This window comes from Aquarana catesbeiana, linkage group LG07 (assembly GCF_042186555.1).
Source record: "Aquarana catesbeiana isolate 2022-GZ linkage group LG07, ASM4218655v1, whole genome shotgun sequence".
Lineage (NCBI taxonomy): Eukaryota > Metazoa > Chordata > Amphibia > Anura > Ranidae > Aquarana > Aquarana catesbeiana.
In genome coordinates, this window is record NC_133330.1 from 43,337,309 (window position 1) to 43,360,374 (window position 23,066).

Consider the following 23,066-nt stretch of genomic DNA (forward strand, 5'->3'; position numbering starts at 1 on the left):
AATAAATTATAATAAAAAAAATAAAGCACCCCCATCCCTCCGTGCTCGTGCGCAGAAGCGAACGCATACGTAAGTCGTCCACGCATATGTAAACGGTATTCGAACCACACTTGTAAGGTATCGCTGTGAACATTAGAGCGAGAGCAATAATTCCAGCGCAAGACCTCCTGTGTAACTCCAAACAGGTAACCTGTAAACATGTTAGGTATCTATTTACTCGGGATAACATCATTTTTCACATTATAAAAAAAATTGGGGAAACCATGTTTTGTTTTTTTAATTCATTAAAGTGTTTTTTCCCACAAAATTACAGCTGCGCAAATACTGTGTGACATAAAAAAATTGCAATGATCGCCATTTTATTCCCTAGTGTCTCTGCTAAAAAAAAAAAAAAAATGTAATGTTTGGGGGGGTTATAAGTAATTTTCCTGGTGCCTCCATGGCAGCATACTGGTACTAGCATATGCTGCCATGGATAGGCACCAGGAAAGGAAAATGACGGTAGGTATGATACAATTTTCCATTTTCCTGGTGCCTCCATGGCAGCATACGCTAGTACCAGTATGCTGCCATGGATAGGCACCAGGAAAGGAAAATTACGGTAAGTATGATACAATTTTGCGTTTTCTAGCAAAAAAAACATGGATTTAAACTTGTAAATAAAAAGTGCCAGAAAGAGCCTGGTCGGTAACGTGTGGCCAGTATTACAAGTATATGTGTACCAACAGCTACATTGTCCCTTGTTCTGATAGAAACTTCTAAACAGGCGCAGACCCCGTCAGCAGTAAGGATTTGGAAAATGTTTGTCGTTTTTTGTTCTGTCAGCCTCAATGATCACTGAGAAGAGAGGCACACGATTTTCATTAGTGTTCCAGAGGAAGGTCAGGTCACAGCATTCACATTAGACATAGATAGAGGTCCTCGGGTCGCCAGGCAGGCGCGGCACAGATAAAGTGGAACACAGTTAATTCCATTTCTCAGTAGAGATAAACTGTTTGCACAATCAGAAGCTCCTGCCCTCATAAAGTAGTATAAGACATGTGGTTACTCGGTTTCATCTAATACACTAAAATGAACAACACTACTACCCCTTCCGTTATATCTTCAGAAAGTCAAGGTAATAGATTAAGCCAAGTGTCAGTAGACTCTCTGTGTTGCCATGGACAACAGAAAGGACAAATGCTAGACCAGTGTAAGTCCTCAGACAGTTGGTCAGCAGGGGAAGCCCGTCCATTAAGGGCGCATGGGCACCGCCCCCCTTATCCATGGCCAGCCCCCCTACCCATGCGTCTGGCCCCTTTCAGGACGTCGGATGCATGGATTCCAATGGGGGGGGGTGTTTTTTGAAGCACCTGATTAAAGCCAGAGACTCTAATAGGCTTCAAAATAGGGTGGACTCGGGGCGCAGAGAATGCGAACGGAGCCTACCCAGGTGTGTTACGATAGCAAATGAACATTGGCTCCTGCTGCTGTCAGTCAAATCCTGTGAGGAGGGAGTGGGGGGGTGGGGCCATGTGCATCTATGAATGCACAAAGTCTGGCTCAGGAGCGAGCCCGCACATCTGCCCCCATATCAAGTGGTTCACTATAGCGGCAGATACAAAAGGAGAGGAGCGGACAGCACCAGCGGGGAACCCCAGAAGTGGCAATACCCTTGCACACAGAGCAGCTAAGTATAACATATTTTTTATTTTAGTCAAATAAAAAATAAGACTTTAGAACTGCTTTAAAGGCTGTGGCCTCTGTTTAAAGTCCACAAATGCGGGAAGGTGTGCACAGCAGAGGTTTGAGTGATAATGCCAAATAACATCCAGCAGAAGGTGAAAGTTCAAGGCTGATTGCTACATGAAGAAAAGTCAGCATAAGGCCCCTTTCACACGGGACGGATCCATGTTGATCCAACCCATGAACATCCGCTGCTCAGCGGGGATTGCTCCGTGGGGATCGCTCCCCACATTGTGCAGGGACCGCCCTGTCAGATCTCTACTCTCCTCTATGGGGGATCGGATGAGCACGGACCATCTGTTCGTGTTCATCCGATCCGCTCTGCAGACGGATAGATCTGTCTGCAGAATCGGACGGGAGCGGGGACGGATGATATCGGGTGTCAGTGGATGTTCATCCGCTGACACCCACTATCCCATAGGGATGCATGTATGTCCGTATTTCATCTGAAAATGGATGGATGAAATACGGACATACGGTCCGCACCTGTGAAAGGGGCCTAAGAAACAGACCATGCTCAAATGTTTTACATCTGTACTAAGGACAGAAAGTCTACTTGGCAGTGGCGGCCCGTCCATTAGGGCCGCACGGACGCCGCGCCCCATCCATGCGTCCACCCCCCTAATCTACATGCAGGGTGCCGGACGCATGGATTCCAATAGGGGATTTTTTTTTTTTTGACGCACGTGATTACAGCCAGAGACTCTAATAGGCTTCAAAAAAGGGTGGGCTCGGGGCACAGAGCACTGCGCCCTGAGCCCGCCCAGTTGTGTCACAATAGCGAATGAATTCGCTATTGTCACACCGATCCTCCTACCGGCCAATCAGGAAGTGATCCAAATGGACGCCTAGGAGGTGGACCCCCACCCCCACCACGAAAAAAAAAAACACCAGCTGCCACTGCTACTGGGAATACATTTAATTTGAGTTTTAGGTAATCTATTTGATCCAGATCTGGCGGGCGCTTTACAGTGCTTTTGAAAAGAAGTATGGTACCTTATTAAATAATTCTGTGCTGGGTAGCTTCCTTGGACACAGAACGGTTTGGCAGCAGATTTCAATCAATGATTTCGGCTGAAACCTGCTAATCGGCTGTATCCAATTACACACAGAGTCCTGTGTTTACAAACATACAGAACTCTGTGTATATTAGAATAATGATCTGGCTGTTTCTTCTGCCTGAAAAGCAGGGAGAAAAAACAGCCTGATTAGTAAGTAAAAGCAGCACACCTTACACATTGTTAGGCACAAAGTTAGACCCATTAATACCCCTAGAGGTTAACCCCTTCCTGCCAGTCTCATTAGTACAGTGTCACTGATAACTGTGTTGGTGTCACTAGCAATGTCATTGTCAGTTAGAAACCCTCCCAGCCAGTGTCTGTTAGCACCAGATTGCCACCACTCTATCACAGTCCCACTATACGTCGCTGATCGCCGCCATTACAGTATAGCATCTATAGCTGCGTAACTTCCAATATATATATATACCATAGCTTATAGACGCTATAACTTTCACACAAACCAATTAATATATACGTATTGGGATTTTTTTTTTTAACCAAAGACATGTAGCAGAATACATGTTGGCCTAAATTTTATGAAGAAATTTGGTTTTTGATTTTTTTTTTTTATTGGATATGTTTTGTAACAGGAAGTAGAAAATATTGGGGTTTTTTTTTCAAAACTTTTGGTCTTTTTTCATTTATATAATAAATAATAAAACACCCAGTGGTGATCAAATACCACCAAAAGAAAGCTCTATTTGTGCGAAAAATAATTATATAAATTTAATTCATGAAGAAATATAATTTATTTGCAAAATGTTATAACATAAACAAAGAAAGGCGCATTTTTTTCCAAATTTGTGGCCTTTTTCATTTTTTTTTATCAAAAAAATTTAAAAACCCAGTGGTGATTAAATACCACCAAATGAAAGCTCTGTTTGTGTGAAAAAAACTATATAAATTAAATTCATTAAGAAATATAATTTATTTGCAAAATGTTATAACATAAACAAAGAAAGGCGCATTTTTTTCCAAATTTTTGGCCTTTTTCATTCATTTAGCAAAAACATTAAAAAACCCAGTGGTGATTAAACGCCACCCAATGAAAGCTTCGTTTGTGTGAAAAAAAAATGATAAAAATGTCATATGTGTACGGTGTTGTATGACCACGCAATTGCCAGTTAAAGTAGCGCAGTGCTGAATAAGCAAAAAATGCCCTGGTCACGAAGGAGGTCAAGTGGTTAATTTGTTTCTTTTAATGTTCTTTGTATTTTTTTACTTTCTTTCTGTTGTATGTGTAGTTATTTTTGTTATTTTTCACTATCTATTTTTTCCATAAAATGAGGGGTCATTTTTTTTTAAATGAACAAGTCCATGGTACTTTGCATCCTTTGCATCCGTGGTACTTTGCATCCTTAAAAAGCTAACTTCCCTATTAACTCTAAAGTATTTCCAAAAATGGAAAAAAATTGCAGAAATCTCTTACTTTTCACAGAAATTTCAGGGAGATAAAAATTCTAAATTTATTTTATCTTGAATTACTAGCAGCCATTCCACATAGTGCTTTTTTTTTTATTTTTTTTTATTTTGGGGTATTGAGGTCCTTTAACCACAAGTTCGACTGGTTTCAATAGCCGATCTGTTTAAGTTAATGTTTTATTTCGCCCGCTCTGAAAACCACATAATTATTTCCACTTATAAATTCACCACCATTCCATCTTAAATCATTTACATACGGTTTTGCAAAAATATTGTCACCGCCACTTATTTTACATTCTTTGTCCCGTGTATTTAAAATCGAAAGGAGGTGAAAAAAAAAAAATTAAAAGAGGAAAGAAAAAAAAAAAATCCTGTTTTTAATTACAAAATAGGACAGGTGGCGAGGACACTTAACCAAGGACTCGTAAGGCAATTATAAATGCATTTCTGAAGAAACATTTATAGTGGCTGCGCAATAAACGGCTTCGAACAGCTCAGAATGTCACACTGGGCACTGTAAAAATAAATGGTATTCCCAAGGAAAAATAAAAAAAGGACTGCATATTTATATAACATTCAGCAGATGGATGTAATATTAACTTAGTGGTTTTGTGTTGTCGTTTTATTGCTACTCGATTTTCTTCCCCCTAACTTGGCAGCCCGGAGCGCTGTTTGATTTTTGGATATGGACAATGCTGAAACAGATGTCCAGACCAATAAAATAAATTCCTGAAGGGCTCGGCTTAATTTGTGTAATTGATCAATTTTTGTTCCGTGGTCCTCGGATCACCAGAAAATAACTGCCTTCCAGATTAGCTCAGCGGTCGGGACTTTTCACCATATGTTACGATGGTTTATTGGCTGGCGCACGCTCGCTGCTGATACAGCAGCCCCTGGTTCAGGCACCTGTTGGCGACCGTAAAGAGGTTTAACAACTGGCATTCCAGTCTGGAGAGACGGGCTCAGAGTTACTAGACAAATATTGCACATAATTCTCGCTTAAAGTGCCAGTGTCTGTGTGCCCAGCCATCGCCGGGAAAGATTGTTTCAAGAAAAAATGGGCAGATGCATGATGTGACGTGACCATAGAGGACTGAGGGGTCAATCATTTTTTTAAAGAGACCCTGCCAAGGGGGAAGGGGAGCAAACTGCTGCAAGTAAGAAGACAAAATCATCTATACCTGCAGCAGCCTTCCAAAGCAACCTGTCACAGCTGAATGCCAAGTCATTATAACAGGCACTGCTAAAAAAAAAATAATAAGGCTTGTGACGGAGCTTGTCAAGGGGTGTTAGCACCATTCCCATTTTGGCCACTAGGTGACACCCCCTGCTAGGATATAAAAGTGTGTGCTGAGCAAGATAGGAGGAGTTTGGGCAGAGATGTAGAACAGAAACTTGGTAGTTGATGGAGTTGGCCCCCATGGAACTGGTTGGGGCCCTATTTGCAGCCAGGCAACCCTGGTTGAGGAATACCCAAAGAGGCCCCGGTACTCAAGTAGAGAGTAGTTGTAGGTACAGGGCAAGTATGCCCACCCTGGGGCAGGTACCACATCCGCTTGTGAGGAGGTGCAGCATGGTGAGGTGGCAGTAAACACACAGAGTTACATTACAGAAACAGAATTTGCATTAAAGTGGTTGTACAGCCTTAAAGGGGTTGTAAAGGTTCATGTTTTTTCACCTTAATGCATCCGGGGGGGCGGGGCCGAGTCCTGCATTCGGCCTCTATAGACGCTGAATGCTGGACTCAGGAGCGCGCCAGCAAGGTAACTCCCCTGGGAGAGCGCTTCTCCTAGGGGGATATCTGATGTGGGGAGGAGCCGAGAGAGCTGCCGAGGGACCCCAGAAGATGAGGACTGGGGCCACTCTGTGCAAAACGAGTTGCACAGTGGAGGTAAGTATAACATGTACATGAACCTTTAGGGCTCTTTCACATGGACGATCCGTATGTCCATTTTTCGGATGAAAAACGGACATACATGTATCTCTATGGAATAGCGGATGTCAGCGGATGAACGTCCGCTGACATCCGACCCGCTCCGATCCGAAAAAGTGTAACGGGGAATACCCTACTTTTCCATCCGCTTTCGGATCAGATCGGGTGACGACGGACACTACGGTCCGTCGTCATCCGATCCCCCATAGGGGAGAGCGGTGCTCTGACAGGTCCACAGTGTGCAGCGATGGACCTGTCATCTTCCTGCTCAGCGGGGATCGGCGGAGCGATCCCCGCTGAACAAGCGGATGTTCACGGGGCGGATCATCACTGATCCGCCCCGTGTGAAAGAGCCCTTAGTGTCACTTTAAGGTTTTTTTCCCTTAAAGGGTAACTAAAGGTTTGTTTATTTTTTTTATAAACAAACATGTCATACTTACCTCCACTGTGTAGTTGGTTTTGCAGAGTGGCCCCGAACCTCCTCTTCTGTGGTCCCTCAGCAGCGCTCCTGGCTCCTCCTCTTCTTGAGTGTCCCATTGGAGAGCCGCTCTCCCTCGGGTAACTCATGTGGGCGCGCGCCCGCATCCTGTTGCTGCATCTATTGACACAGACAGCAGGACTCAGCCCCGCCTCCGGTTACCGTATCATTGGATTTGATTGACAGCAGCGGGAGCCAATGGCTGCGCTGCTATCAATCTATCCAATCAGGACCCGAGACACTGGCTGGAGCTAGTGTGCACATTCCTGTCGCTGGAAAGACCGCATTGAGGCAAGTAAAAGGGGGGCTCTGGGGGGCAACTGCAGCACAGGAGGTTTTTCACCTTAATGCATAGAATTAAGGTGAACAAGAGGAACAAGAGGATCCTGTCCCTATGCTAGCCAATCACATAAAGCGTGCCAAACCCAGGAGCCAGAGTCTTAAACAGACTCTGTCTGACCCAAGATGGCAATTGGAGTCACATTGGGGGCCAGTGTCCAGTCTCCTTGTGACCGCAGGAAGTCATAGAGGAGCCAAGTTCCATCTCAACTTCTTTCCCTTTCTGTTTTGCCACTTTGGTCAAACACCACCTGCAGTTGGGAGTACAAACTGCACCTGTGTACATGATTGGACAATAAAGGAGCAAACACACTGCTAAATTACCATCACCCTGCTTAGTCTATCAGAATGTTCCATGCCAAGCCCGATGCACGCGGCAGATACTGATTGGCTTCTAGTGGTGACCAACCCTTGCCCTGTTTTAGTGCTGCAGTACAGGGGATTACATGTACAGTGGAACCTTGGTTAATGGGTAACGTGGTTAACGAATGTTTTGAAAGATGAGCAGATTTTTTTTTAAATTCTGACTGGGTTTGTGAGTGTTGTCTCGCAAAAGGAGCAGAATTCAAGCTAATGGGGTGTGCAGTACCGCATTTGGTCAGAGGTGCGGGGGCGCCGATGACCCTTGGAGCTGTTCAGAACCGTTCGGAAATACTCAGAAACACTCAGAAATACTCCGTTCCTGAGTGTTTCTGAGGCTTTCTGAGGCTTTCTGAGTTCAGCTGAGCTGTCCCCGAGTATTTCCGAGGCTCTCCGGCGCCCCCCCCTACCTCTGGCCACATGCGGTATTGCATGCAACAGAAGTCGCTGCGGAACTAATCATCGTAGTTTCCATTGACTTCTATGGGGAAACTCGCTTTGATATGCAAGTGCTTTGGATTACAAGCATTCTCCTGGAATGGATTATGCTTGTAATCCAAGGTTCCACTGTAGTTCTTATGAAGACAAATTCAAATACACTACGTAACAGTTAATTTTTTTTTTTGTGTTTCTCCATGGCGTTCAGCTTCAATTCTTCAGGCCCAAAGATAGAAATGAAACCTCTTTTGAACAGTACTTTCCTTCTATGGATTCTGTGCAACAAAACTAGCAATTACACACACTGCAGCTCCAACACACTATGAACTGTTCAGACTTACCCCAGCTTTGCAGATCTCATTTGTGAACTAAAATCACTGATGTGTCTGTACAGATGCATCTTACAAAAAAAAAAAGTGCACATAACCTGACATTTTTGTATTCTTGGAGTTCTCCTTTAATTTATGTAAATGTATGTAAATGAGTCATACTATTAACAAGAGCCTTCCACTTCTGACAGTCATACAGGTGCGTCACTCAGTGTCGGGTTAAGTAGGCCAAACTGTTTGCTAATATATCTTTTGACCTGATATAAAGTGTCAGTGATTTACTACTTTCTGAATTCTTAATTAAATCAGATGGCATGATTACTAATTAAACAACCAATGTTAAATCCCACCTGTCAGCTCTCATCACTCACCTATTAAACTTGCCATGGACGCCGTGTTAATTATCTTCCCATAGCCTTGACTCAGCATTACACGGCCTGCAGCCTATAGAGGCAAAACGTAAAAGTGAGATTGCAGAGCGCTCACAATCACATAATCATAAATGAAAATGTTAAAAAAAGAGTATGTTCATTTTTTAAACAATTACATGATAATTCCAATATTTAAAGTTAAACTTAACTATATCTGAGCACCACAAAGTGAAAATGCTATTTAATAAATTTTTAATATTAACCGCTTGCCGACCAGCCGCCGTCATTTTACCGCGGCAGGTCGGCGTGATCCCGAGAGCCGTCATAGCTATACGTCGGCTCGTGGGAGCGGGATTAGCAGGCGCACGCGTGCATCGCCGCAGGCGGGGGTATCGATTCTCGTGGCCAATGGTCGCGATGACCGCGAGCGATCGCGAGCACGAGAGGCAGAACACAGACGTGTGTGTGTAAACACACAAATCCCTGTTCTGCTCTGTGAGGAGAGACAGATCGTGAGTTCCTATTAGCTAGGAACGACGATCTGTCACTTCCTCTAGTCAGTCCCCTCCCCCTTCAGTTAGAAACACAAAGCAGGGAACACAGTTTACCCCTTGATCGCCCCCAAGTGTTAACCCCTTCCCTGCCAGTGACATTTTTACAGTAATCTATGCATTTTTATCGCTGTATAAATGCCAATGGTCCCGAAAATGTGTCAAAAGTGTCCGATGTGTCCGCCATAATGTCGCAGTCCTGATAAAAATCGCAGATCACCGCCACTACTAGTAAAAAAAAAAAATAATAATAAAAATGCTTTAAATCTATCCCCTATTTTGTAGACGCTGTAACTTTTGCATAAACCAATCAATATATGCTTATTGCGATTTTTTTTTTTTTACCAAAAATATGTAGAAGAATACATATTGGCCTAAACTGAGAAAAAATTGTCTTTTTAAAAAAAAAAAAAATGTGGATATTTATTATAGCAAAAAGTACAAAATATTGTGTTTTTTCAAAATTGTCGCTCTTTCTTTGTTAATAGTGCAAATAATAAAAACCGCAGAGGCGAATAAATACCACCAAAAGAAAGCTCTGTTTGTGGGAAAAAAAGGACGTCAATTTTGTTTGGGTGCAACATCGCACGATTGTGCAATTGTCAGTTAAATCAATGCAGTGCCGAATCGCAAAAAATGGCCCAGTCATTCAGCAGCTAAATCTTCCGGGGCTGAAGTGGTTAAAAGCAAATTCATCCACCTATTCACGTCTCTATGCTTTCATTTATTGAGAAATCACTTTGAAAAACACCCACCTAGCATTTCTATCTGCGGCTATCTAAGATGCAGATAAATGACTCATGTAACATTTATTTCCTGGAATCTATCTGCCCTTAGCGCAGGCATGCAGGCAGGAGGGTGTGCTTGGCTGAGAAAGCCCCTCCTCTCCTCCTCCAGATAAAAGAAAAAAATGCCTATGAACTAGGGTTGCCTCCTCATCCCTTTAAAACTGAACACATTAATTACACAGGTTCTGTGGCTAATTAAGGTGGTAATTAAACTCAGTTGGTGCCTTATTTGCATTAAATTAGCCTCAGAACCTGTGTAATTCATATGTGTCTGGGTTTAAAGGGATGAGGAGGCACTACCATGAACAACCTTTTGAGATGGGAACAAGGGACACCTATAAGCAAAAGTATGTAGGCATAGAACACACCCCCTGCCACACCCCCTTAAAGAAGAATTATACAAAGAAAAAAATAGTTAAACCCACAAGTGCTTTTTTTTTACCACTACTATTCCTTTATATTGGCTTTTGACATTTACAAATGCAACATTTTAGAAATTGGATGAAAGGTTTAGCACTGGGAAACATGTTTTGAAAGGTAAAAATGTGCATTCTATATACAACTATATAGATCAGACTAGGCATGTGCAGAACGGAAAAATGTGTTTTGTTTTGATTCGTTATTTACATAAATTTGTTTAGTTTGTTTGGAATTTGTTTTGTTTATTCGTTTTTACATCGATTTGAATTGTTCTAATTCGAATTCGGATCAATTCAAAGAGTTTTTCAAATCGATTTCGAATAGTTTTTGAATTTTAAAATTTTTCTAAATCAAATCGTTTTCGAATTTGAATAGTTTTCCAATTTCCAAAGAGAATAGAAAATAAAGAAATAGAATAGAAAAAAATTGAATAGAATTGAAAAGAATATAACAGAAAATAAAAGAATATAATATAATAGAGTAAAACAGAACAAAATAGGATATGAAATAAAAGAACAGAATAGAATGGAATAGGATAGAAAGGAATAGAATAAAAAAACAGAATACAATAAAATAGAAATATTATAACCAGCTTCTGAAGTTCGAATAGAATAAAAAAGAACAGAATTAAAAAAACAATAGAATAGAATAGAAATAATATAACCATTTTCAAAAATTCTAATAAAATCTATTTGCATTTGAATAGAATAGAAATTTGAAACATTTTCGAATCGTTTTAGAAAACTATTCCTTTATATTGGTTTTTGACATTTACAAATGCAACAATTTAGAAATTGGATGAAAGGTTTAGCACTGGGAAGCATGTTTCGAAAGGTAAAAATGTGCATTTTATATACAACTATATAGATCAGACTAGGCATGTGCAGAACGGAAAAATTGGTTTCATTTCGATTTGTTATTTACATAAATTTGTTTAGTTAAATTTGTTTCATTCGTTTTTGGAATTTGTTTTGTTTATTCGATTTTGAATCGATTCAAATTGTTCTAATTCGAGTTTGGATCAATTCAAAGAGTTTTCGAATCTATTTCGAATAGTTTTCCAATTTTAAAAATGTTTAAATTCAGATCGTTTTAGAATTTGAATAGTTTTCTATTTTCCAAAGAGAATAAAATAGAATAAAAAATAAAGGAATAGAATAGAAAAAAATAGAATAGAATTGAAAAGAATATAACAGAAAATAAAAGAATATAATATAATAGAGTAAAACAGAACAAAGTAGGATAGAAAATGAAAGAACAGGATAGAATGAAATAGAATAGACAGGAATAGAATAGAATTAAAAAACTAATATAATAAAATAGAAATATAATAACCATCTTCTGAAATTTGAATAGAATAGAAAAGAATAGAATAGAAAAAAAAACAATAGAATAGAATAGAAATAATATAACCATTTTCCAAAATTCAAATAAAATCAATTTGAATTTGAATAGAATAAAAATTTGAATCATTTTCAAATCGTTTTAGAAAACTATTTGAATTAGAAAACTTTTCAAATTTGACAACAATTTGAATTAGAATTGCGTCCGAATGGGTTTTTTTTTCGTTATTTCGGATTCGTTTTAATACGGTACTATTGTAATTCGGAAAATAGGATATATCCAAATATCCGAAAAACTAAAACTCGTCCGAATTTTTATTTGAAACGAAACAAGCTGTACATGTCTAGAATGTTGAAAACCATTTTTCATTTTCCTTCCACTTCACAATTATGTGCCACTTTGTGTTGGCCTATCATATAAAATCCCAATAAAATATATTTACGTTTTTGGTTGTAATATGACAAAATGTGGAACATTTCAAGGGGTGTGAATACTTTTTCAAGGCACTGTAGCTGCTGACTTTTATTTTTTTTTTTCCCAAACTGGAACTCCGCTTTAAGCTCTATTTCAGATGGTGTTGAAGATTACATCGGCAAAGATTTCTTCCCCTCCCTCGCTGATAGTGTTAGGCTCGGTTTCCACTATTGCAACCCCACAGTCGCGCGATTTTACTGCGATTTTTTTCTGCGACTTGAAGCAATGCCTGTGTATTCTTGAGGTCTTAGGACTTCAAGTTGCATCAAAGTGGGACCAAAGTAGTACAGGGACTACTTTGAAGTCGCTGCAACTTGAAGTTGCACAGATATGAACAGTACTCCTTGGAAATCACGGGGTACGACTTTTCAGTCCCAAGTCGCATGAAAAGTCGCACTAGTGGAAGCCGAGCTTTAGTGTACATAACTGTGGCCAATCTGTATCCCGGGAGAAGGTAACATATTTCCCAATACCAGGAAGCACGTGTTTTTTTCCTGATGGCCCAAGCAAAGCCAACGAGGACCAGGATGAAGCCAAGTACCAGAAATGGGGAGGAGGGGCTGTTTTTTTTAAAGGGAACCTGTCACTCTAGCCTAAATGGGCAAAGTGCTAGAGTATCTATAATTATTATTATTATTATACAGGATTTATATAGCGCCAACAGTTTGCGCAGCGCTTTACAACATGAAGGCAGACAGTACACTTATAATACAAATCAATACAGGAGGAATCAGAGGGCCCTGCTCGTTAGAGCTTACAATCTAGAATGTCATGTTCCACCTTTTGCAAAAAATGTATAAATGCACCATAGGCCTTGTTGACACGAGCAATTGAGGTATTTTGATCAAATTTGATAAATGATAAATGATAAAAACATGTGGATGAGACACATTTTACTGCCCTCCCACCCCCATCAGCAACCTCTTAAAATAGTATTAAACCCAAAAGCAACCTTTTATTATTTCGCAGCTTACCAATTCTTAAATATGGTATCTGCATTTGTTTCCTTTTTAGGCTTTCTGTCTTCTATTTTCATCTGGTCATCCAGCCAGCAAGTCTGTTGTTTTTCACAGCACAAACTCTCCAGCAGAATGTATTTGTTTACATGGATGAGACAAACCATTTAACACTGACAGGGGTGATTACAATAATCATTTTTTTTTACTTATTCATGCAAAACCTTTACCAAATAAGGAAAAGAAGATGTTTGCTGTATGGAGTATACAGTGTAAGGTGGAGTTTGGCTTCAGTTTGTTAGTGTATCTATTATTATTATTATTATTATTATATAGGATTTATATAGCGCCGACAGTTTACGCAGCGCTTTACAACATTAGGGCAGACAGTACAATTACAATAAACTACCCTCCCCCAAGACTGACAATGCTGCTGTCTGCTGTGCCTCCAGTTCTCATTCCTCCAGTTGTGTCTCACTAATTTTTGGTTTAATACCACTTTAACCGCTTCAGCCCTGGAAGATTTTACCCCCTTCCTGACCAGATTAGTTTTTGCGATTCTGCACTGTGTCGCTTTAACTGACAATTGCGCGGTCATGTGACGTTGCACCCAAACAAAATTGACACCCTTTTTTTCCCCACAAATAGAGCTTTCTTTTGGTGGTATTTGATCACCTCTGCGGTTTTTATTTTTTGTGCTATAAACAAAAAAAAGCGACAATTTTGAAAAAAAAGCAATATTTTTTACTTTTTGCTATAATAAATATCCCCCAAATATATATATATATATATATATATATATATATATATATATATATATAAAAACGATTTTTTTTTTCCTCAGTTTAGGCCGATATGTATTCTTCCACATATTTTGGGTAAAAGAAAAACGGCAATAAGCGTATATTGATTGGTTTGCGCAAAAGTTATAGCGTCTACAAAATGGCATTTTAATTATTATTTTTTTTATTATTAGTAATGTCAACGATCTGCGATTTTTATTGGGACTGCCACATTATGGCGGACACATCGGAAATTTTTTACGCTATTTTGGGACCATTGTCATTTGTACAGCAATCGGTGCTATAAAAATGCACTGATTACTGTGTAAATGACACTGGCAGTGAAGGGATTAACCACTAGGGGGCGGTCAAGGGGTTAGGTGTGTCCTAGGGAGTGATTCTAACTGTGGGGGGGAGGGGCTACAACTCACATGACAGCGATCACTGCTCCCGATGACAGGGAGCAGTGATCATTGTCATGGCACAAGCCAGAACAGGGAAATGCCTTGTTTACATAGGCACTTCCCCGTTCGGAGGCTCCGTGAGATGATCTCCGGGAGACCGGAGGACATCGTGTCTGCCGGTCCCGTGGGCACAGTCACGCTGTCTGCGGCGGGCGTGCCGCGCCTGCTATCCCAGGCTCTTAAAGGGGAAGTACAGGTACGCCCATTTGCCCACCGCTGCCATTGTGCTGACGTATATCGGCGTGCGGCGGTCAGCAACTGGTTAAGCTGCTACGGCAGCAGATGGGGTGCGCACATGCCGCAGTTTTAAGTTTTTGCATCGCAGTGCTGCAAAAATAATCCCAACTAATTCAGCTGAATAGGGCCAACCTGTAACCATGTGCAATGCTATTCCCTGATAGGAAGCAGCTGGATGTCCAGCACCACTCCGCCCACACCAGCCGCCTGCCTACCGATCTCTGCAGTTCCTCTGATGACCACAATCCTAAGGATGATATCTACCTACCTACACTACCTACCTATATTTTGTGAGTGCAATACTTTTATTCTTAATGTCACTTTTTATTAGAGCTTGCATATAAATCACATGTGTCAAACATAAGGCCCGCGGGCTGAATTCGGCCCACCATGATATTTCATGTGTCCCTCGCACCTCTTCTGCAGCTGCAGCACCCCCTTTGTCTCCATCCCCACCTTGTCTTAGCAGTCGGCAGGACAAGAGCACTCCTCCACCAGATCCTGCACTTCTCCATGCTGACACTTCTCTGAGGCTCCCCCCCACCCATCTCAGCAGTAGGCAGCAGAGAAGAGGACAGCCACAGCACTAGGGTTGCCACCTGTCTGGGATTCACCCAGACAGTTCGGGTTTGGAATCATCCATCTGGGTTTCAGACCACCTCACACCCGGGCACATTATTTAGAGCGGACTATGGCTTCCCAGCAGGGTTGCTGGCTGCAGATGTGTAAGCCAAGAGTGTGTGTTATACACACAGCCCAAAGCCAGCGCTATTACCCCCCCACACACACACAGACGGGAGAGGAGAGGGGGCTCGATCTGCACCTCTTCCACCCACCCCTACTCCTCTGTGTCTGCCCACACTCCAATCCCTGGTGCTGTGGCTCAGAAAAGGAAAGTGGAGGCGAGAAATAGTAGCCTCAGATACGTCTGGATGAGAGGTGCTGACTGCCAAGGGGTGAGTGAGCTCACCATCCATCCCTGTCTGTGACTGAAGTCATCCCCCCTTCTCTCTCCTGTCTCTGAGTGAGTACACTAAGGTAAATCAGAGTTCCCCTTTACACCAGAGGCCACAGTGTTCCCCCTTACATCGGAGTCCTCTCTGTACATCAGAGTTCTCAGTGTTCCCCCTGGGAATCAGGGTTCCCAGAGCATCCCTTATGTTAGAGTCCCCAGAGTTCTCCCTTACATCAGAGTCTGCAGAGTCCCCCCTTACAGTGAAAGGGAACTCTGCAAGTTCAGATGTAAAAGGGAAACTCTGTGGACTCTGATGTAAAGGGGGACTCTTGTGATTAACTTCATATGATTAGAAATGTTATTTAATTGCAAAATATATGTATAGTTTATACTATAAAAAAAAATAGAAAAATTGCTGTGCAAGTGTTTGGGTTTGACTTGAAGAAAAGGTGGCAACCCTACACAGCACACCCCCCCCCCCCCCCCAGCCCTCCTCTGGTCCTCCTCCAGACCCGGTACTTCCCGCTTCCCAGCTCTGCCCCCAGTTTCTTCCCAGCAGCAGCAAAAGGTAACTGTGATGTTAGGGAGGGTTGGGGACTCTTAACATCTGATTTAAGGGGGGCTGCTCTGAACATCTAGTCTTAGATACATCCGGCCCTTTGAGGGTAAACATAATGCTGATGCGGCTTGCAATGAAACTGAGTCTGACACTCCTGATATAGATGGAGGCGCCCTCTTCTGCTTGTTTTTATCCCACAGGTAAGGAACAGACATACTTACATTGATCCAGGCTGGACCAATGTAATTACAAAAAAATATCCATACCTGTTTAACCACTTCAATACTGGCCTATAGTCATATGACGTCCGCAGGAGAGATCTCCCATTTTGGGCGGGAGTTATATGACATCCTCGGCTGTCTGGGGGGCACTCGCGCCCGCCGCGTCAAACGGGAGCTGATGCAACGCCCGCCGGCACCCGCGATTGCCGGTAACAGATCCGGGACGTGGATCTGTGTGTGTAAATACACAGATCCAAGTCCCGTCAGGTGAGAGGAGACCGATCGTGTGCTCCAAGTACAGAGAAACGCCGATCAGTCTCCTCCCCTTGTGAGTCCCCTCCCCCTACAGTTAGAATCACTCCCTAGGTAACACATTTAACCCCTTGATCGCTTGCCTAGTGTTAACCCCTTCCCTGCCAGTGACATTTATACAGTAATCAGTGCATTTTTATAGCACTGATCGCTGTATAAATGACAATAGTCTCAAAATAGTGTCAAAAGTGTCCGATATGTCCGCCATAACTAGTAAAAAAAAAAAAAATAATAATAAAAATGCTATAAATCTATCCCCTATTTTGTAGACACAAAGCACATAATAGCCTTCTATACAAAATCATACCAAGATACAGGAGCTACTTTGGGGCATTTTTGGAGCAGGGAGGAGCCCGTTCAAATGAATAGTGCCCCTGCACATAAAGACACAGAACAAAAGAGCATTTAAAAATGTGCTAAAACTGTGACGTTCGGCCGTCACTAGATGGGAACGAGACATAAACTAAACTGTAAATCCAAACCCTAAAGTCTTACATAAGATAAACATTTCAATGTTATAAAAAAAAAAGTATTTTTCATTATTTTTTTATTTTAAAACGTTGTTTATGATACACGGCTCTTTTCCAAACTAAATGTCATTCAGTTACTTTTTTTTTAAGCTGAACTATAAGCAGATATAAAAGACACAAATCACTGTAAACCTTAACCACTTCAGCCCCGGAAGGATTTACCTCCTTCCTGACCAGGCCATTATTTTGTGATTCGGTACTGCATCGCTTTAACTGACAATTGCGCGGTCGTGCGACGTTGTACCCAAAAAAAATGTATGTCCTTATTTCCCCACAAATAGAGCTTTCTTTTGGTGGTATTTGATCACCTCTGCGGTTTTTATTTTTTGAGCTATAAACAAAAGAAGAGCGACAATTTTGAAACAAACACAATATGTTTTACTTTTTGCTATAATAAATATCCAAAAATGAAAAAAAACAAAAACAAATTTCTTCAGTTTAGGCCAATATGTATTCTTCTACATATTTTTGGTAACAAAAATCGCAATAAGCGTATATTAATTGGTTTGCACAAAAGTTTCTGCATCTACAAAATAGGGGATAGATTTATGGCATTTTTATATTTTTTTTTACTAGTAATGGCGGCGATCTGCGATTTTTACTGTGACTGCGACATTGCGGCGGACAGATCGGACACTTTTGACACATTTTTGGGACCATTGACATTTATACAGCGATCAGTGCTATAAAAATGAACTGGTTACTGTATAAATGTCACTGGCAGGGAAGGGGTTAGCACTAGGGGGCGATCAAGGGGTTAAATGTGTTCCTTCTGTGTGTGTTCTAACTGTGGGGGATGGGACTGACTTGGGGAGGAGACCGATCGTTGTTCCTATATACAAGGAAATACACGATCTGTCTCCTCACCCCTGACAGAACATGGATTTGTGTGGTTACACACACAAATCTTTGTTCTCACTCTTGCAGGAGCGATCGCGGATGCCTGGCGGCCATCACGGCTGCCGGGCACGTGCATTGGCTCCTTAGGGCCTATACTCGCGCGGGAGTGCCATTCTGCCGCCATCAATCGACGGTGGGCAGTCGGCAAGCGGTTAAAGTCTAACTCCACTTTTGCTGAGAAAAAAAAATTCCCCTCTGGGTGATTGATGTACATTGCAAGAATTATAACAAACTTTGTTGCAGATTCCTCTGGGCCTAATGGGAGTGGTTTCATAATTATCAGTTAGCTGTGTAGCTGCAGAGCACTAATGAGGGAATCTGCTGGGCCTGCATCCCTTTAGACGAGTTTCTATTGGGAGGAGCTCACCAAAAATTAAATATTTGTTGCAGGGGATGCCTAAAATCTGACTTGTATCTTAGGCAGACTTCTGGGAAAATTGGTGAACCAATCACACAAGCAGGAAATTATGTTTTCGGGGGGTGGTCAGAACAACTCCAGGCAGCCATATTGTATTGCATTCTCAGAAAATAACAGCGGCTGCAGATTGAAAAAGAAAGGCAATTTTTCATAACATTCAATTACAATATGACTTGTGTCACAATTGTATACGCTATATATTTTTTCTTTATTTTCTATTTTTTTCCCCACGAAAGTGGAGCTACCCTTTAAATATACACTATATTACCAAAAGTATTGGGACACCTGCCTTTATACGCATATGAACTTTAACCACTTGCCTACTAGGTACTTTCACCCCCTTCCTGCCCAGGCCAATTTTCAGCTTTCTGCGCTGTCAAGCTTTGAATGACAATTGCGCGGTCATGCAACGCTGTACCCAAATTGTTTTTTAAAAGTTTTTTCCCACAAATAGATCTTTCTTTTGGTGGTATTTAAAGCATTTGTTAACCCAAAAAATAAAAAATTAAAGATCCTGTTCCCTAAAGCATGTTATACAGAACAGTGCTTGTGCTGTGTCATTTGGACCCCCGTATCACCTGAAATACCGGATGATCCTGCCTAGCTATGCCCTCCCCTCTGCAAACAGACCACAATAATCATGGCTTCTGAGCCCCTGACATCGTGTACATACCTGTATGAGCTCCGTTCCCGGCGCTCAGCTGATTGTCGGCGGCTCGGAGCTCTGTATCTCCGCTCCCCCCCCCCCCCCCAGCTGACGTCAGCGGGAGGGCTCAGCCATGCCCACTGCAGCTGTGTGTCGGAGAGACAAGGCAGGAGAGACATCAGCTGAGCGCCGGGAACGGAGCTCATACAGGTGCAATCCTGCATTTTCTTTACAGAACACAGGCACAGGGACAATTAGTATAATGCTGAAGAGAGGATGGCAGCATGTAAGTGGGTTAACAACCACTTTAATAACTGTTTTTAATTGTTTGCAAAAAAAACTAAAAAAGACTGAAAATCTTGAAAAAAAAAAGTTTTTCCTAGTTTCTGTCAGAAAATTTTGTATGTAATTTTTCTCCTTTACTGATGGGCACTGATGGGCACTAATGAGGTGACACTGATGAGGAGGCACTAACATGCAGCACTAATGGGCACTGACAGGCGGTGCTGATATGCAGCACTGATGGGCACTGATAGGTGGCACCGACGGGCACTGATAGGCAGCATTTATGGGCAATGACAGGTGGCATGAACAGGTGCCACTGATGGGTGGCACAAATGGGCACTGATGGGCGGCACTGATGAGTAGGCATTGATGGGCACTGAAAGGCAGCACTGACTTGCATCACTGGTGGGCACAGAATGGCCCCACTGAAGGGCACAAATTGGCATCACTGATGGGCACTGTTTGGTGTCACTGATGGGCCCAAATCACATTCCTCCACCCAAACTCTTCCATGTCTTTATGGACCTTGCTTTGTGCACTGGTGTGCAGTCATGTTGGAACAGGTAGGGGCCATCCCCAAACTGTTCCCACAAAGTTGGGAGAATAAAATTGTCCAAAATGTCTTGGTATGCTGACGCCTTAAGAAGTTCCCTTCACTGGAACTAAGGGGCCAAGCCCAACCCCTGAAAAACAACCTTACACAGTAATCTCCTTCTACCAAATTATTTGGACCAGTGCACAAAGCAAGGTCCATAAAGACATGGATTGTCTGAGGTGGAGGAACTTGACTGGCCTGCACAGAGTCCTGACCTCAACCCGATAGAACACCTTTGGGATGAATTAGAGGGACTGTGAGCCATGCCTTCTCGTCCAACATCAGTGCCTGACCTCACAAATGCACTTCTGGAAGAATGGTCAAACATTCCCATAGACATAGAAGACCTGAAGCTGTTATAATTGCAAAGGGTGGGCCAATTTAATCTTGAACCCTACGGACTAAGACTGGGATGCCATTAAAGTTCATGTGTGTGTAAAGGCAGGCGTCCCAATACTTTTGGTAAAATAATGTATTTTATAATGCAAGCGGTTTCTGCATCAGAACTTGACCTGACATCAGCTTCCTGATGTTCCTGTTCAGCAGGGTTGGGGTGTTTGCAGACTCAAGTGGCTACTCCAAGATGGTGATCGCCGGCCAAAGCAAGGTTTGGTCCTGCCGCCAAACCAGAAGATGTTGGCAGTGTGTAATCTGAAATCTCTTTTTTTTTTTTTTTTTTTTGGAGTTCCCTTCTAAAAATAAATGAACAGCAGCAACTGTTAATTGCAATTTAGCCTTATGAGAACCTCACATATTCCTTTGAAATCAGTGGCAGCCAATCCTGCACTATATATTTATCAATGAAAGAGGAAAAAAAAAACGAAATCTTCAAATTAATTAGCAGTTTCAGTTGTTAATCCTAATTAATGATTAGGCAACGGCACAGAAAGGCCACACTTCAAAGTGTAGTTAAAGTATTAATTTACTTAGCGTTGGAGAGGCAATGAATTAGACCATTAATACTTCAGATGTGTGGCTTTTTCAAAGTGGACCCCACCCTATAACACTTAAGGGTTCAGTTATCAGTACCGCATTAATTAACTGAAGCCTCTTAGCAAATTATTCATTATTCTTCGTGCCAGTTATGCCCAGCAGTGGATGCTTGAAGAAAACAAACTAGTATTTCTCACTGCATTAGGAACTGTTGTCAAGCCTCAGTTGTGACAAGTGCCATTCCCAGAATCCTTTGCGGCTCGTTAAATGTAGAATATTCCTTCCCGCGGAGGGAGCTGATCCACATCGCCACGTGTTTGGCCATGCTGCATGGGATTTGGCCCATGGTTTTAGATCCCTGTGGCACAGTTTCTGTATACAGGACTTTGGGAACATTCATAGGTCTGTTTGGTTGTTTGATCAGATGGGAGACAGTTCACTTAATCTCTGGCTTTGCTTGCTGTGCTTGTCAAGTGTAAAAGTCACCATTTTCTTAAAAATTACCCAGTGCGGGTGCCAGTACACTGTCAGGTCCTGAAGACGTGGACCTGTTTTCCATGAAACGCGTAGACTTATAGACTGGCTTGGTATTACGTATCAACTGGAAAATGGAGGCTATGATTACAATGCATTCACGTTTGCATATTTTTTTAATTAGGTGGTTTATATACTTCCTTTTTGTTAAATGTGCTTTTAGTATTTTTTTATGAAATTTATTATAATAATAATAATTATTATTATTATTATTGTTTTCATACAAACAAACTAAAAGCAAATATATAATATTATATATGTTGTACAAATAATAATAATAATAATAATAATAATAATAATAATAAATTATTATTATTATAATTTTTATTCATTTCATAAAAAATACTAAAAGCAAATATATACTATTTTAACATGTTGTTCAAATAATAATAATATTTATTATTATTATTTGCACAACCTAATAAAATAGTATATATTTGCTTTTAGTATTTTTGCATGAAAATAATAATCATCGCTGGTTCGAATCACGACCATGACACCATCTGCCTGGAGTTTGCATGTACTCCGTGTGCCTACGTGGGTTTCCTCCGGGTACTCTGGTTTCCTCCCACAATCTGGCACATGCTGGTAGGTTAATCGGATCCTGTTTAAATTGGCCCTAGTATGTATGAATGTGTTAGGGATCTTAGGTTGTAAGCTCCTTATATATATGTAAAGCGCTGCGTAAATTGATGGTGCTATATAAGTACCTGAAATAAATAAATCATCATTATTATTATTAGTAGTAGTAGTAGTAGTAGTATTTGCATAACATGTTAAAATAATAATAATTACAATAATAATAACAACAACAACTATGTATTTCTTCTTTATATTATTATTATTATATGTTTAGCATGTTAAATTTTATATATTTGCTTTCTTTTAGTATTTTTATAGAAAATAAAAATAATAATAATAATAATAATTGTATAACATTCACAAAATATTAAATATTATACTTTTGTGAAAGTGTATGTTTCAAGTGCCAGAAACGAATGTCCTATATTTGGAATTTAATTGAGTAGAATATATATCATCAGGCCAATGTCTAAAAATGGAACAAGTACACTAATTAAAGTAGATCTAAACCCTTATAACTTAAATCTCATTTAATCGCTAACAAACTAAGGAGACCCTATTACCTCGGACATTCAGAACAAAGCTAGTGTAAAGCCCACTTAGGGGTCACTTAATACCCCCCTCTCTGGTGCTCCTCAGGTAAAATACCAGCTGGGTGGCAACCCTAACCCCCCCCCCCCATGATGCTCAGTCTTAACCCATTCACTCTAGGCTGGAGCACAGTCACATGAGGGAGTTTGTGAGGGCGCCACTCTCGCTAAGATCTGCCAGAATCCAGGACGGGGTAGTTTGTTGAGTTTTAAAGAGGAAGGGGTGGTGGGGGATAGCTGGAGAGGTTAGCATACAGTGGTCAAGAGGTGAGTTTTATACGGATAATGTCATCCACCCGATGACATTATGGGCATAGGAGCATCTCCTGGAGAGATTTTACCTGCTCTGCATTCCACAGGAACCTTCCTGGAAGGATGGTGCCCAGCAATGCAGAAGACGGAGGTAAAGTAGGTATAAAAATGTACTCTACAGGTATATGAGAAGTTTATATAGGGGGCCCACTCAGAATGTGTTGAAATTGCATTGCACTACAAGGGCTGCCTTAAATTGGACCTATTGTCATTTTAAAACAT

General features: G+C 41.3%; 1 protein-coding gene across 1 annotated transcript in view; it reads right to left on the reverse strand.

The window, feature by feature from the left end:
* The window catches only part of LOC141103000 (D-threitol dehydrogenase-like), a 148,447-nt gene that overhangs the window by 46,217 nt on the left and 79,164 nt on the right, over positions 1 to 23,066 (reverse strand). The window contains exon 7 of the mRNA XM_073592091.1: positions 8,457 to 8,529. Coding sequence (XP_073448192.1) covers positions 8,457 to 8,529 — 73 coding nt within the window. The remainder of the gene's footprint in view (positions 1 to 8,456; positions 8,530 to 23,066) is intronic.